Source organism: Sturnira hondurensis, unplaced genomic scaffold (assembly GCF_014824575.4).
Source record: "Sturnira hondurensis isolate 20B ecotype Veracruz unplaced genomic scaffold, ASM1482457v3 Scaffold0000982, whole genome shotgun sequence".
In the NCBI taxonomy this organism is placed as follows: domain Eukaryota; kingdom Metazoa; phylum Chordata; class Mammalia; order Chiroptera; family Phyllostomidae; genus Sturnira; species Sturnira hondurensis.
The window spans coordinates 154,557-172,544 of NW_028073613.1; the positions used below are offsets into that span (position 1 = coordinate 154,557).

Consider the following 17,988-nt stretch of genomic DNA (forward strand, 5'->3'; position numbering starts at 1 on the left):
CCAAGTGAATTTTACTGTGTATAAGTTTGCACAAAATTTCCTGTGAGACACAAGAATATTGAAATATTTTAACTTAATTTGGATAAAATGTGTTGTCCCATTGAATAAAATGTATAAGTACTATGTTATTGGAGGAGATCAAGATAAACTCTTATTTCAGTTTAGTATGCTATGCTTAAGCTGATGAGGGTTTTGTTCAGCTTTGTTGAGGCATAATTTATATGGAAAACTTTGATAACCAATATATCTTTTGTACTTTTTATGGACTTTGAAGAAATTCAGTGTATGACTATTAGTAATAAGAGTTCTGTCATTCATACACTATTAACTTTATGTGCATTCTTGTCTCCCATGTGTAGATGATGTGCATTCTTTATAAGACTCTCGAGTTCTTTAAAAGTCCACAGTGGTTACTATGGTCCTGTACATGACACGAACACTTAACTGAGATTCAGAACTTAGTTTCTTTAAACTAATACAAAACCCCTTTGCTGTTGAATTTGTGCACTAAAAATACCTTGACCATTTCTCAATTCCATCTCAGGATGCAACAGTAGAATGAAACTCAGTGGCCGACCCTATAGACACATGGGAGTCCTTGGAACTTCAAAACTCTATGACATTCGGAAAACTATCTTTACCTTCACTCCACAGGTGAGTGGAATAGCTTTAACATGAATGGAATGGAAATAAAATAGCTTTAACATGAGATGAATGGAAATAAAAGAAACATTACAAAAATAAAGCATTTACTGGAGTTTGTATAAGTGTCAGAGTTCCATAGGGCCTTCCACGTATTCAATTGCTCAATAAATACTTGTGGAGTTGGACTGAATTGAATTTCTGGCACGCAGTTATGCCGAGTAATGATGGCTACCAAGAGTAGTCCTGAGTGTTACAGAAATAGTGACTAGGGATTTTACAAATATTTGAGTGCTTTAAAAATTGTCCTTCCTTTTAACTCTGGCTCAGTGGTGGATTGAGCACAGGCCTGCAAACCAAAGAGTCACCAGTTTGATTCCCAGTCTAGGGCACCTTCCTGGGTTGTGGGCCAGGTCCCCGGCAGGAGGCACATGATAGGCAACCAAACACCGATGTTTCTTTCCCTCTCTTTCTCCCTCCCTTCTCCTCTCTCTAAATATAAATAAATAAAATCTTAAAAAAATAAAAATTATCCTTACTTTTAAAAGACTAAAACTCTGCTTATTTTTACTTGTATTTATCCTTTATAAACAACATGGAGTCTTTTTTCTTCAGCTACCAAATTATGTGTTCTTTTGGGGGCAGGGGCCCTTTTTACCAGCCTAGAGATCTTTGATATCCTCTTCTAAACAAAAATGTTAGTACTGTTTTAGCCATGATTATTCACATTGTTAGCCTGACGTTTATTACTCACATTATAATAGCAAGCCTGATTATATGTGTATATGGGGAGGAGAAATTATTTTCTGCAGAGAAAGCTAAAGCTCTCCATTTGTCATCTTCTGAAATAGTGCAGCCAAGGTATAGACAAAAAATATATATTAGACCATAGATTGTATTTCTGATCTTGCCATTTGCTAGCTATATGACTTTGCTAATCCACTTAATGTTTCTTTTTAAAAATATTTTATTTCTTTTTATTTATCTTTAGAGGGGAAGGGAAGGAGAAAGGGAGAGAAATATCAATATATGGTTGCCTCTCGTGCGTCCCATGCCGGGAACCGGTAACAGGCCTGCAACCCAGGCATGTGCCCTGGCTGGGAATCGAACCGCGATCATGTGGTTCGCAGGCCAGCATTCAATCCACTGAGCTACACCAGCCATGGCTCCACTTAATGTTTCTTGGCCTTATTTTTATCTGTTAAAAGAAGAAAAGCCCTTACTGGGTAGTTATAGAATTAAGTAAAGTTATGTACTTGAAAATATTTTGTCAATTATAGCACACTGTAAAAATGTCAAAAATTACATGTACCAATGGACCACCAGATGCTTTGGGAAGAGTTAAGCCTTAAATTTGGCAGTATTTATTGACTTTGTGACATCTTATATACCCTGTGAATATGTGATTACTTTAAAATATTAGTTGATAGTTGTGAGAGTAAATTATTCTGAGCTGTTATTTTTCTTTTTCTCAGTTTATAGACCAGCAACAGTTCTACTTGGCTCTGGACAACAAGATGATAGTGGAAATGCTTAGAACAGACCTCTCCTACCTCTGTAGCCGCTGGAGGATGACAGGCCATCCCACCATCACCTTTCCCATCTCACACACCATGCTTGGTAAGGTTGTATGAGGCAAGGAATGAATGTTTATTTGGAATAAGTCATGTGGTTAGTCCTTTAAAATCTTAGAGTCACTGGAGAGCTATTTCTGATCATTTATTCTTTCAGAAGTCACTTATTAGCTCCTACTTTGTTCCAGGCACTTTTCTAAGGACTGGGGAATATACGAAGTGAATAAGGCAAATGAGGTTTCTACTCTCACGGGGCTCATGTTTTTATTTTAAAACATGAGCCCCATGGGAGTGCTTATGTATCAAATAAACCAATACACAAGAATATTTTGGGTCGTTTGAGGGCTATAATTTTTTTAAAAAGTAGTAGAATAACTTGGTTGGTGGCTACTTCAGATAACTGCTTTCTAGGTCAATTTGCAGAAACTTTATTAATGCAATTCATTTTAAAGAAAGTAAAACTATATTCTGCATTTGTTCTACTCCAGTGCAGCATAAAGATTTTATAGATAAATTCCTACACATCTCTCCTTCCAAGGCTTATCTAACTGAAGCAGCAAAATCTAGCAGGGAAAAGTGAAAAGGCTTTCAATTTATCTTTCCTTTATTGTCTGGGCTTACTGACACTACTTATTTGAAACTGGATGAATGGCTTTATTGTTCTCAGTTCCTGGAGGACTACAGCCAATGCAGAAGCATCGCTAACTTTCTGTGTCTCTGTTGTTGCTTCCAAAAGTCTGTTTGTACGGCCAAAGTACATAAAATTCCTTTCATCAGAGAAGAATTCTTCATCATAAATCATTCAAAGTTTGAACAAACTGTTCAGGATTTTGTTCACATCTTGTAAAGTGCTTCAGAAGCACAGGATTTGAAGAAGTAGGGTAGTCCTTTTTGTCTTTCATCTTTATTTAAGACGATTAACAAGTGCCCATTTGATAACTACTGTGTCCCCAGAATTGTCTTCAGAAAATGTAGTCTATTGGAAAAGTATTTTAAATGAAAAAAAAATGCCATGAGTGAGACCTGGAGGCAGGGATGAGCTTGACTTGTGAGTGGGCAGTGAAGAGGCCAAACTGAATAGAATGAGCTTTGCATGTTAGAGTATAATTATCAAGAAAATCGGGTAAGTAAGGCAGGATCATATTATGAGAACCTTGAAAATAAGCAGATATTTGAAACAGATTTTCTCAGAAGTCTGAGTATACAGTTTTTGAACAAGCTGAGACGTGACAGTGATTTTGATTTGGTGGCAGTGGGGTGGCAGTCCTCACTATACTATAGTGAGGACTATCTGATATCAAGGAAACTAATCCAGGTATGAGGTAATAGGAAAATACACTGGATTGGTGGTAGTAAAAATAGATCAGGAAAGAAGGATACGGGAGTCATTTTAAGCAACATCTGCAGGTCAGGTGTTGGCTAAATAGATATGAGATATGAATTAAAGTAATGGCAAAATTTACAAAGTAGGTAAACAATTCTGCCATTGATAGAAGCAGAGAAACTTTACAGAAAGATGCTACTTGTAAAGGGACATGTTCAGTGTATGTGACAAACAGATTTCAGAATAGAAATACCTAATACAGTCATGTGCCACATAACCATGTTTCAGTCAATGACAGACCACGTATACAGTGGTGGCCCCATAAGATTACAATGAGATATCACCTCACACCTGTCAGAATGGCCATCATCAATAAATCAACAAACAACAAGTGCTGGTGAGGATGTGGAGAAAAGGAAACCCTAGTGTGCGGTTGGTGGGAATGCACTGGTGCAGCCACTGTGGAAAGTAGTATGGAGATACCTCCAAAAATTAAAAATGGATCTGCCTTTTGACCCAGTGATCCCACTTCTGGGAATATATCCAAAGGAACCCAAAACACTAATTCAAAAGAGCATAAGCACACCTATGTTCATTGCAGTGTTATTTATAATCGCCAAGATATGGAAGCAGCCCGAATGTCCATCAGTAGGTGAGAGAATATAAATATGTTTACACAAAGAAATACTAGTTGCTTTAACAAGCAATTATGATCACACTTGAAACTTGAAAGTAGGAAGTCTCAGTAAAGAAATGGAAATACTTAGCAAAAAAATTGAAAATATAACAGACTAAATGAAAGTTTTAGGACTGAAAACTGTAACAACTGAAATGGAAAATTCAGGCTTATTACCTAGGCTTAATAGCAGAATTAAGATGATGGAATGAATTTGAAGATAGAACTGATAGAAATGATTGATTCTGAGTAAGAGTAAGAATAGATTGAACAAAGATAAACAGAGCCTCGGGGACCTGTGGGACTAGTAACAAAAGATCTAACATTCACATTATAAGAGTCCCATAAGGAAAGGAAAAAGAATATGGGGATCAAAAAGTCTTCCAACTAATAATGGCTGGAAAATAGGCCAAAGTAATAAAGCTAGAGATTCAAAAAGCTGTGAAACCCCTAACTGGTTAAACCCACAGAAACTCGTGCCAAAACACATGATGATGAAACTTCTGGAAATTAAAAAAGGGATAAATCTTGAAAGCAATAATAGAGAAATGACACTTTGCCCATATGGGAAAAATGATTTGAATGAAAGCAGATTTCTCATTAAAAACACTGAAGAACGAGGGGAAGTAGCCCAACATTTTTCAAGTGCTGAAAGAAAAGAATTAAAAACTAAGAATTCTTTGTCCAGCAAAAAATGTACTTTAAGAGTAAGGGGAAAAATACATTCTCAGATGAAGGAAAACTCAATGAATTTGTCAGTAGTTGGTCTGTTCTAAAAGAATGGCTTAAAGGAAGTTCTTGAAATGAAAGGAAATAATACAAGATGGAATACTGAAGCATCAAGAAAAAAAACAGTGGAAAGAGTAAGAATATAGGTAAATACAATAGATATTCTCCACTTCAGTTTTGACATTTGTAGCAAAAACTATGACACTGTCCAATGTGGTTCCCAAAATATTTAGAGGAAGTCTTTAAGGAAATTATATTATAAACTGATGAAGTTAAAGGACTGAAAGGCAGGTAAGGTTTCTAGACATCACTTGAAATGGTAAAATGTTGATACTAGTAGACAGTGATGTGTGTATAATCCATGTTTATATATAATGTAATACCTAGTATAACCACTAAAATTTAGACAAGGAGATAGAGTTAAAAGACTGTAAGTAAAAGAGAAACATACTCACAGAAAACAAACTGATGATTTCCAGAGGGGAGGAGAGTGGAAGGATTAGTAAAGGGGAATAAAAGGTACAAACTTCCAGTTATAAAATAAGCCACAGAGGTGTAGTTTACAGAACAGGGAATATAACCAATAACATCATAATAGCATCATATATATATATACTGTCTCCATAAATTTCACTTCATATATACCAATATAAGTAAACTAAAATGAAAAGAATGGGAATAGATATACCATATTAAATTAATTTTTAAAAATCAGAAGTGGCTATATCTGGTAGACTTCAGAGTAGAGAGGAACAGGGATAATACAAACAACATTAGAAATGAAAAAGGGAATAAGCAACAGAAATGGAGGAGACTATAAAAATTGTAAAAAATACCAATTACAATTTGTAAATCTAGATAAAATTGACAAATTTTCCAGAAAAGTAAATAATATAAGAAAAACCTTAATAAGAAACATGCCTAAAACTACATGAGAAAAAATAGAAAACTAATGAAGAGCCCAAAAGATCTTAATTATAAGACAGAAAAATTTCCATGTTGCTAAGTGGAAATAGTTAATGTTGAGATGTCCATTCTCATTAAATTAGTCTATCAATTCAGTGCAGTTTCAAGTGGAAAATAAAAACAAATTTATATGAACAATCTGAATGGAAATTTCTTAATGGAAAAGAAAATGTACAAGGATACCCGGACTTTTTTCATCCACACCTGAAGATATGCTTACTGCTTTTAGAGAGAGGGAAGTGAGAGAGGGAAGTGAGAGAGAGGGGGAGAGAACCATCCATGTGAGAGAAGAACATCAATTAGCTGCCTCTCCTACATGTCCTGACCAGGGACTGAACCCACAACCTAGGCAAGTGTCCGTACCAGGAATCAAATCTGTGACCTTTTGGTTAATGGGGCAGTCCTCTAACTCACTGAGCCACACCAGCCAGGGCAAACATACCCATACTTTTTTTAAAATTTAATTCTTGTTCAAGTACAGTTTTCTGTCTTATATTCCCAGCCCTGCCCCGCCCAGTGCTCCTCCCCACCTCCCTCCCATTTCCACCCCCCACCCTTAGTTATTGTCCATGTGTCCTTTATACTTGATCATGTGAGTCCTTCTCCTTTTCCCCTGTGATTCTCTCCCTTCTGACCTCTGGTCCCTGTCAGCCTGTTCCGTATTTGAGTGTCATTGGTCATATTTTCCTTGCTTGTTTGTTTTGTTGTTTAGATTCCTGTCAATGGTAATATCATATGGTATTTGTCTTTCACTGTCTGGCTTATTTCACTCAGCATAATGCTTTCCAATTCCATCCATGATGTTGCAAAGGGTAGGAGCTCCTTCTTCCTTTCTGCAGGATAGAATTCCATTGTGTAAACGTGCCATAGTTTTTGGATCCAGTCATTTACTGATGGGCATCTAGGTTGCTTCCAACTCTTGGCTATCATAAATTGTGCTACTATGAACATCGGGGTGCATAGGTTCTTTTGGATTGGTATTTCAGAGTTCTTAGGATATACTCCTAATAGTGGAATTGCTGGGTCAAAAGGCACGTTCATTTTTAGCTTTCTCAGAAAATTCCATACTATTTTTCATAGTGGTTGTACCAGTCTGCAATCCCACCAACAGTGCACTAAGGTCCCCCTTTCCCCACAACCTCTCCAGCACTTGTTGTTTGTTTCTTTGTTTATGATAGCCATTCTGACTGGTGTTAAGTAGTATCTCATTGTGGTTTTGATTTGCATCTCTCTGATAGCTAGCAATATCGAGCATCATTTCATGTGTCTCTGGCTCCTCTGTATGTCCTCCTTGGAGAAATGTCTGTTCAAGTCCTTTGCCCATTTTTTAATTGGCTTGCTTGTCTTCTTTGAGTGGAGTCATGTGACTTCTTTGTATATTTTGGAGATTAAACCTTTGTCTGAGGTATCATTGGCAAATATGTTTTCCCAAACAGTTGCTTCTCTTTGTGTCTTGATACTGTTTTCCTTAGCCATGCAGAAGCTTTCAATTTTGATGAGATCCCATTTGTTTATTCTTTCCTTTATGTCCCTTGCTCTAGGGGACATATCAGTAAAAATATTGCTGCATGGAATATCTGAGATTTTCCTGCCAATGCTCTCCTCCAGGGCTTTAATGGTTACATGGCTTATACTTAAGTCTTTTATCCACCTTGAATTTATTTTCGTGTATGGTGTAGGTTGGTGCTCGAGTTTCATTTTTTTGCATGTAGCTGTCCAGTTCGCACAGCACCATTTGTTGAAGAGGCTAACTTTACCCCATTTTATGCTACTGCCCCATTTATTGAATATTAATTGACTGTAGAGAATTGGGTTTATTCCTGGGCTCTCTCTTGTATTCCATTGGTCTATGTGCCTGTTTTCATGCCAGTACCAGGCTGTTTTGGTTACAGTGGCCTTGTAATACAGTTTGATATCAGGTATTGTGATTCCTCCTACTTTATTCTTCTTTCTCAAAATTGCAGCTGCTATTCAGGGTCTTTTATGGTTCAATATAAATTTCTGAAGTGTTTGTTTTATGTCTTGAAATATGCTATTGGTACTTTAATACGTATTGCACTGAATCTGTAAATTGCTTTGGATAGTATGGACATTTTGATGATGTTAATGCTTCCAATCCATGAACATGGTATATGTTTCCATTTGTTTGTGTCTTCCTTGATTTCTTTCTTCAGTGTTGTGCAGTTTTCTGCATACAGGTCTTATGCCTCCTTGGTGAGGTTTATTCCCAGATATTTTATTTTTGTTTCCTGCTATATTTGAATGGGATTTTTTTCTTGCTTTCTGCTTCTGCTGTTTCATTGTTGGTATACAAAAATGCCTTTGATTTCTGGAGATTGACTTTGTATCCCGCTGTTTTGCCAAATTCATTTATTAGTTTGAGCAGTTTTTTGGTAGAGGCTATAGGATTTTCCATGTACGCTATCATGTCATCTGCAAACAATGCCAGTTTTGTTTCCTCCTTTCCAATTTGGATGCCTTTTATTTCCTTTTCTGGTCTGATCACTGTGGCTAGAACTACCAATATTATATTGAATGGAAGTAGTCCTCCTTGGAGAAGTGTCAAAGTGGACAACCTTGTCTTGTTCCTGATCTTAGTGGAGAAGCTTTTAGATTTTGCCCATTGAGTATGATGTTGGCTGTAGGTCTTTCATATATGGCCTTTACTATATTGACGAATGCTCCCTCTATTCCCATTTTTCTGAATGCCTGTATCATAAATGGGTATTGTACCTTATCAAAAGCTTTTTCTGCATCTATTGATATGATCATGTGGTTTTTGTCTCTGCCTTTGTTTATGTGATATATTACATTTACTGATTTGTGAATATTGAACCATCCTTGCATCCCTGGGATGAATCCCACTTGGTCGTGGTGTATGATCTTTTTGATGTATTGTTGGATGCGATTTGCCAATATTTTATTGAGGATTTTAGCATCTATGTTCACCAGCGATATTGGCCTAAAATTTTCTTTCTTTGTTGTGTCTCTGTCTGGTTTTGGAATGAGGATGATGCTGGCTTCATAAAAAGAGTTGGGGAGTTTCCCATCATTTTGGATTTTTTGGAATAGTCTGTAAAGAATAGGGGATAACTCTTCCTTAAAACTTTTGTAGAATTCTCCTGTGAAACCATCTGGTCCAGGGCTTTTGTGTGATGGGAGTTTTTTGATTACTGCTTCAATTTCATTTGCTGTTATTGGTCTATTCAGGCTTTCTGCTTCTTTTTCATTGAGTTTAGAAAGATTATATTTTTCTAGAAATTTGTCCATTTCACCTAGGTTTTCAAATTTATTGGCATACAGTTCTGCATAGTAATTTCTTACAATCCCTTCTATTTCTGTGGTATCATTTGTAATCTCTGCTCTTTCATTTCTGATTCTGTTTACTTGGGTCCTCTCTCTTCTTTTCTTGAAGAGCCTGCTTAAAGGCTTGTCTATTTTGATTATCTTTTGGAAAAAAACACCTCGTGGATTCATTGATCCTTAGAATTGTGCTTTTAGTCTCTATGTCATTTAATTCAGCTCTGATCCTGGTTATTTCCTTCCTTCTACTTGCTCTGGGATGTCTTTGTTGTTGTTCCTCGAGTTCCTGCAGGCATACGGTTAGGTTGTTTGTTTGAAATGTTTCTATCTTCTTTAGGTAAGCCTGCATTGCTATGAACTTCCCTCTCAGGACTCCCCTCACTGTGTCCCATAAGTTTTGGGTTGTTGTGAGTTCCTTTTCCTTTGTTTCCAGAAACTTTTTGATTTCTTCCCTAATTTCAATCTTGACCCATTCGTTGTTTAATAGCATACCATTCAGTCTCCATGATTTTGGGTGTTTGGGGTTGATTTTTAATTTCAGTCCCTTGTGGTCAGAGAAAATGCTTGGTATGATTTCTGTTTTCCTGAATTTCTTGAGTCTCATTTTGTGTCCTATCATGAGGTCTATCTTTGAAAATGTTCCATGCGCATTTGAAAAAAATGGGTATTTAGCTTGTTTGGGATGAAGGGCTCTATATATATCAGTTAGGTCCATTTCATCTAGGGTGTCGTTTAATGCTGCAATATCTTTGTTGATATTTTGTTTGGAAGATCTGTCCATTTTTGACAGTGGGGTGTTAAAATTCCCTACTATAATTGTGTTGCTGTCAATATCTTTCTTGAGGTCCTCTAGGATTTTCTTTATATATTTGGGTGCTCCTATATTGGGTGCATATATATTTACGATGTTAATATCTTCTTGGTGGATTCTTCCCTTGAGTATTATGAAGTGACCTTCTGGGTCTCTCCTTATGGCCCTGTTTTTGAAGCCTTTTTTTTTCTGATATGAGAATTGCTACCCCGCTTTTTTTTCTTGTCCATTTGCTTGGAAAATTTGTTTACATCCTTTCACTTTTAGTCTGTGATGGTCTTTTGACCTGAAGTGGGTCTCTTGTAGGCAGCATATGTGTAGGTCATGCTTTCTTATCCATTCAGCTAGTGTCTGTCTTTAAATTGGTGCACTTAATCCATTTAGGTTTAAGGTTATTATTGAAAGGTACTTATTCATTGCCATTTATGTTCCTGTGTTCCTCTCTGTCTCTCTCTTTTCCTTCCTTTCCTTAAAGCAACCCTTTTAGTAATACTTGTAGAGCTGGTTTGTTGGAGGCATATTCTTTTAGACTTCCTTTGTATTGGAAGCTCTTTATTTGGCCTTCTATCTTGATTGAGAGCCTTGCTGGGTAAAGTAGCCTTGGTTATAGGCCTCTGGTTCTCATGACTTGAAATCTTTCTTGCCATTCTCTTCTTGCGTGGAGTGTTTCCATTGAGAAGTCAGTAGCCAACCTTATTGGGGCTCCCTTGTATGTTACTTCCTTTTTCTCCCTTGCTGCCTTTAGGATTCCCTCTTTGTCTTGGAGTTTTGCCATTTTAATGGTGATGTGTCTTGCAGTAGGCCTTTTTCAGTTCCACCTGATTGGGACTCTCTGCGATTCCTGGATTGGTGTGACTTTTTCTCTCATCAAATTAGGAAAATTTTCCATTATTACTCGTTCAAATGGGTTTTCTATCCCTTGTTCTTCTTCTCCTTCTGGTATTCCTATTATTTGGATATCATTACGTTTCATATTGTCTTGCATTTCTCTTAATCCCTCCTTATTCTTTCTGAGTCTCTTTTCCTTTACTTGCTCTGTCTGGGAGATTCTTTCTACTCTGTCCTCTAGGTCACTGATACGGTCTTCCGCCTCATTGATCTTACTTTTCATACCTTCTACTGTGTTTTTCAGTTCAGAAATTGTATTCTTCATTTTCTCTTGTCCTTTGCTGATGGTTTCTATTTCCTTTTTCATGTTGGTGTAGTTTGCAGAGAGTTCACTGTAGCTCCCCTGTAGTTTCTGGTAGCTCGTTGTAAGCTCTTTGAATTTCCTGATAACCAGTGCTTTGAATTCAGTATCTGATCATTGACTGGCCTCTATTTCATTTAACATTCTTTCTGAGACTTCCTCCTTTTCTTTCATTTGGGGATTGTTTCTTTGTCTTCCCATTGTTTGTGATGCTCTTCTTGTTGGCCTCAGCTTCTTAAATTGATCTGTTCTTGTTCCCTGGGTGTATGGTGTGAACTTCTGTGGTAGGATGCCTGTGAAATTCAGTGGTGCAGTCTCCTGCAGGTATCTTGGTGTTCTCCGCTTCCACCTATTCCTCTTGTTGGTTTCCAGCTGGTCAAACCTCTTCTTCTGGTCTCACTAGCTGCAGCAGCCTGAGGGGCGATTACTGTGGCCTTCCTTGCTTCTCAGTGAACTCAACTGGTCTCACCAGTGCCCTCCCAAGATCCACACTGGCGCTGCTCTCCCGTGCCCCACCGAGAGCAGATTTTTTCCCCAAGATTTACAGTCCTGGCCTGGCATGAGGGCGCGTGCTCCCAGCAAGGCTTTCCTGGTCTCGCAGGCTTGGGCACAGACCTTTCCCAGTGCTATGGCAGAATGCACAGGGCAACTCCCAATTCTCCCAAGCTTGCAACCACAGCCTGACTCCACAGGTTATCAGAGCTCTCTGGTTTGCTTCCTAATGCCCACTCCTCTCTCTGCCACTACAGGCAAAACAATCTCTCCTGGTGTTTTTCAATCTGCGCCCTGCCAGATAGGGAGGGTGCTGATGACCGGCTCTCTCCCAGGGTCATTGTTGCCTGCCTTTTGCTCCCAGAGACCAGCGTGGCCTGGCTGGGGCCCTGGCACGACCCCGCAGAGGGCCTGCAGCCTCTGCGCTGTTCCCTCGTACCTTGTTGACCTGTGGTCGTCTCCTCTCCTCAACCTCTGATCATTCAGTGTTCGCTACACTTTCTGGAGTCTTACCTTCCTATATGCTGGGTCCCTTTTGGCTATCCGCTGCACTCCTCCACAGATCAGCCCGGTTTTTCTCCGGCGCGTGGAGGGAAGTGAAATCCTTTGTCCTACTCCGCCACCATGTTCCTCCCTGTCAATACCCATACTTTTTAAAAACTAAAAACAATAAGAGAATATAGATCCATCATAATTAAAATATCAATATGATATCTATTCAAATACAGTAGTCCCTACCTTATTTGCAGTTTTGTTTTCAATGGTTTCAGTTACCAGCAGTCAATCATGGTCCAAAAATATTAAAAATTTCAGAAATAATCAATGAATAAGTTGTAAATTGTGCACCATTCTGAGTAGTGTGATGAAATCTTGAGCTATCTCCCTTGTTCCTGCCTGGGAGGTGAATCATTCCTTTGTACAGCGTATCCCTGCTGCATATGCTACCCACTTCTTAGTTACTTAGTAACCATCATGATTATCATAGTTTGAGAGTGACTACATTCACATAACTTTTATTACAGCATATAATTTTAACTGTTCCATTTTATTATTAGTTATTATTAATCTCTTATTGTGTGCAATTTGAAAATTAAACTTTATCATATGTATGTATGTGTGTATAGAAAAAACATAGTATATATAGGGTTTGATAGTATATATAAGCATCCACAGGGGTCTTGGAACATTTCCTGCAGATAAGAGGGGACTACTTTGGAGGCAAAAGAATATAAATAAATACATTTGGGAAATGATTTATTTAGGCCTGCTATTTTATATTTTATGCAAAGTTAAATTCTAAATATAGGAAAAAACTAAGCAAAGAAACCTATGAAAGTATTAGAAGAAAATATGGAAGAATGTTTTTGTGATCTTGGACTGAAGGAAGCTATACCTTGTAAGACACAAGAAGGAAAAATGAATAAACTTTAAAACGTGAAAATTTAAATACATATTTTATAGGGAAATGAACACCAGTTGAGGTTGAAAAACAGTAAAGTGGGTAAAGGATTTGCCATACATATAATAGGAAGAAGGGCAATATTCACAAAATGTAAACATAGAACACTTCAAAGACAATTTAAAAAAAAGATGAACTACTTAATAGAAACATGGGGAAAGAACATAAACAGGCAATTTGTAAAAGAAATAGAAATGGCCAGCCCTGGCTGGTGTAGCTCAGTGGATTGAGCACAGGCCTGCGAACCAGAGGATCGCGGTTCGATTCCCAGTCAGGGCACATGCCAGGGTTGCAGGCCGGTTCCCTGCAGGCCAACTCCCAGCAGGGGATGCACAAAAGGCAACCATACATTGATGTTTCTCTCCCTCTCCCCTTTCCCTCTAAAGGTAAATAAGTAAATTAAAAAAAAAGAAATGGCCAGTATACACATGAAAATATGCTCGATCTTACTAGTAATAAAATTAAAAAGATGCCTTTTTAACATATTAGATAAACAAAGATTAAAAGGATTATTAATGTCTATTATTGTTAAAGGTATGGGGGAAATGTCACTTTCTACACTGATGATGGAAATATAATTGACTCAGACTTTTTAGTGGGCAATTTGGCAATCTCTATAGAAATTTCTGTAAGTGTTTTGTTGTCCAGTTCTACTTGTGAGAATTTTCCCTAAGGAGATAATAGAATAAGTGCATATAGATGTAGGGACAATGATCCTCATCACTGTGTTGCTTGTAATACAAAAACAGTCTAAATGTGTGCCATGGAATCATTTTTAGCTTTTACAAATGATAAATAAGTTAGAAGAGGTGGATCATGAGAGAATATGTGTAGTATGATTTCCTTCACATAAAGTCAGATAATTTTTAGCTTTCTAAATATTTTTACATCTACACACATAAACCAAGGCTCATTAGATGGCATAATATTATATGGAATATTTAAGACAGTACTTGGCATGTAACATTCAACAAATGGTTGCTTTTATTATTGTCAGCACTGAGTGGTTAAGTGTTCTACCCTTAGGCTCTGTGCTAAGTATTTATGATAAGTGAAATACTGTCTTTGAGAAACTCAGTTGGTTGTCATCTTTTAACCGTTTGCCCATTCTGCAGTATTGTTGGCTTTCAGTTGAATTGTTGAAATACGGGGTGGTCAGTGAGGAGTATCTCATTTGTATCTTCCTTGTCAGACTGTTGGTATGAAATAATTGAAAGATTTCCCTTATTTAAAAGTCAAAGTCACAAAGATTGTTTAAAATTCTCTTCAAGATGAAGATGGAACCAGCCTGAATTCAAGTATCCTGGCAGCACTCCGAAAAATGCAGGATGGCTATTTTGGTGGGGCAAGGTAAGTGACCTCTACATTCTCTTGAGTGAAATGAAATCAAACTTCGAAGCTGGGTATAGTAATTGTAGACTTGTTATGGCTTTCTGTGTATCTTTTTTGTTTCACAGGTGCATAATTTTAAAAAGGCTTTATTTATTTTTAGAGAGGGGGAGGGAGCAAGAGAGGGAGAGAAACACGGATGAGTGAGAGATACATTGATCAGTTACCTCTCTCACACCCCCTGCTGGGGACCTCACCTGCAACCCAGGCACATGCCCAGACTCGGAATCAAACCAGTGACCCTTTGGTTTACAGGCCGGCACTCCATCCACTGAGCCACACCAGCCAGGGCCATAGATGAATCTTTTTATATTAAATTTATTGGTATGTCATTGGTTAATAAAATCATACAGGTTTCAGATATACATTTCTATGATACATGATCTGTGTATTGCTTTATGTGCACATCACCCAAAGTCAGATCTTTTTCCCTCATCATATATTTTGGTCCCCTTTACCCTTTATTACCCCTCCCACCTTCCCCTTTGGTAACCACCAGACTGTTGTCTATGTCTATGAGTTTTTGTTTTGTTTGTTTTTCTTGTTTGTTCATACGCTGATTTCAGTTTTGTATCTCACATGTGAGTGAAATCATATGGTTCTTAACTTTTTCCGCCTGACTTACTTCACTAAGCATGATATTCTTTCTGTGTACCTTTAATGACAATCTCATCCTATTCAGAGAAGCTCGTGTTTGATAGAATGAATGAAGGAATTTAATTTTATAGAGAAGCATTAGAATTTTTCCTCATTCTGCTCCCTGTCTAGATCTTAACAATTCAGTGGACAAGAAAATGTATTGTTTTTTAAAAAAGATTACTGGACTCTTCATTTCTGGCTGCTTTTCTTTTCTATTTTCCTAAGTTTTTATTTTGGAAAATTGTAAGCTAACAGAAATCTCATTGAAAAATCTTTCTCTCCCTTTCCTTCCTTCTACTCCTCCCTACCCTGCTTTCTCTGTCACACGTAACACACCTGCAGAAACACACACACATCTTCTTTTGCTGAACTATATGAGAGTTAACAGAAACATCATTACTCTTCTAGCCTAAATACTTCCGTTTCGGTCTTTTAAGAAGAAGAGTATTCTCATATATAAGTGCAGTATAATCATCATACTCAGGAAATTTATTACTGATACACTACAATATTGTCTGATATAGAGCTCATATTCAAAATTACTCATTTGTCCCAATAATGGTTTCCCATAGCTTTTTTTCTCACTCCAGGATCCAGTGAAAGATCACACATTGGCATTTAGTTTTTATATCTCCTTGATGTCCTTTAATGTATAACAATTCTGCAGTCTTTTGTTAACCTTTCATGACAGTTTTTATTACAGTTTTGAAGAAGGAAGGTCAGTTATTTTGCAGAATGTCTCTCAATTTTGTTAAAGAGACAGCTGTCATGTTTTTCCATATCCTTTGTCCAATAGTCTTTTCACTAAACAGTGTTAGCTTCCTCTGATAAATCATTTATTATTTGTGAAGTCATAAAATGATGATTCTATGTTTCTATCATTCTGTGTACATTAAACATTTAGAACCCTTCTGTTTAAAATACAGCTTTCTCATACCCCCTTTTATTTTGTAGTTCTAGTGTCAGCATAGATTCATGGATTTTTATTTTATTTTTTATCCCACGTTTCATTTCTGTCATTATTTATTTTAGTGTTCAAATTATACAGGATCTGTCCATTGGAAGCCTCTTCAAGGTGGCTTCTTTAGAAAATCAGTACCATTGACTTTCCCTTTGGGCTTTACAATTGGCTTTATGTGTAGGGGAGGATATGGCTTGCAGTCTACTATAATTTTTAACATTTTCAAGTACCATCTTTTATTTTCAAACTAATCTTTTTTGAGTATTATTTAAATGATGTGATGGATTTGTGATGATTTTTATGCATTCTGTTCTAGCTCCTGTGGTAGCCAATGGAAATTCTGGACAATGTTTGGCATAGTTATCAATATGGCAACATAGCAGTTAAAGAAAGCAAAACTTATCTGCTAGTGGATTGTGAACCCATAATTATAGTTTTTATTAACATAGTACCCTAACCTATAATACATCATGCCTAGGAGTATAGTAAAATTTTACATTTATAAAATTTACACTAATGTATGAATGTTAGTAATCCCCCAACAGAACATTCTGGGTGTCCTTTTTCACTAAATTGTGTCGTTTTAAAAGTATTTTCTCTGATTTCATGTTTTCTATTTACCCTCTCACTGTCAGGGTTCAAACAGGTAGATTGTCAGAGTTTTTGACAACATCTTGCTGCACACAGTTGAGCTTCATGGACCCTGGACCTGACAGTAAGCTGTACAGTGAAGATGATGATGACAACTATAGTGAGCTAGAATCTCCTGACTGGATGAATGACTATGATTCAACCAGTAATGGTAAGGAGGCTTCATGAAGGCACTGACCTTGCTGGACACGAATACAAAGCATTGTTGAGTGTCTTCCTTAATATTTCTCACTGCCAGCAGTCTCACTCCTATTTAATACATGTACCTTTTGTTTGGCGTCACTTTTCATCCTTCTACTTACCTTTGGTCTCTGGACTAATATCCCTGCTGTGATTGTGGAATATAAAGTTGACTATCCCTTACTAAGTAAGGTTGGGAAGAGTTCTCTGCTGGGTATATAAAATGGTTAGTGATTTCAAAATGATAGGAAACAGTGAAGAGTGAAAGAGATTTAATGAAGTATATAGTGGAAAAATTATATACTCCTGCTTTATGACATTAAAACATAAATATGAAATTAAGTTAGAGTGCTTTTAAAAAAAGGTCTCATTTCTTTATTTTGAGAGAGAGGGGAAAGCAGGGAGAAAGAGAGGAAGAGAAACATCAATGTGTGGTTGCCTCTCACATGCCCCCTACTAGGGACCCGGCCTGCAACCCAGGCATGTGTCCTGATTGGGAATTGAACTGGCGAACCTTTGCTTTGCAGGTCAGCACTCAATCTACTGAGCCACTCCAGCCAGGACTTATAGTGCTTTTTATGTGTAATATTGTAGGGTCACTTCAGAATCTCCTGGGAGAACTGCATAGTTTGGAAAAAACCTATTTGGTGTGTGTATTGCTTTTGTATTACAAACTACAGAAACAAAGCACAACAAAGTCTGATTGGCCATTAGGAATACTAAGATGACATAGTGAGAAAACATCATGGGGACATATATTTTAAATGGCTGAGAAGTACCCTAAAGTGTTAAAACACTGACCTAGCCAGGGAAAGAATTAGAGTGCTTGAGACCGAAAAAAAATAGGGCAATAGGAGCAAATTATTCTTCTAGCTATTTAAAACATGATTTGCCTGCTTTCATTTCCTGGGCATTTAACTGTTGCTCTCTATATTAAGGCAGCTAATCTCTTTATCTTAAGAGTGGTTTGTTGGAGCAAAGAAAAAATAAATGAGTTTTCCTT

The 17,988-nt window shown here is 37.2% G+C and overlaps 1 protein-coding gene across 2 annotated transcripts in view; it reads left to right on the top strand.

Moving 5' to 3' along the window:
* Positions 1–17,988, top strand: part of PHKA1 (phosphorylase kinase regulatory subunit alpha 1) — a 174,126-nt gene that overhangs the window by 109,498 nt on the left and 46,640 nt on the right. For both annotated transcript variants that reach the window (XM_037057663.1, XM_037057673.1), the window contains exons 15-18: positions 545–654; positions 2,118–2,262; positions 14,437–14,515; positions 16,790–16,956. In XM_037057663.1, the coding sequence (XP_036913558.1) occupies positions 545–654; positions 2,118–2,262; positions 14,437–14,515; positions 16,790–16,956 (501 nt within the window). The remainder of the gene's footprint in view (positions 1–544; positions 655–2,117; positions 2,263–14,436; positions 14,516–16,789; positions 16,957–17,988) is intronic.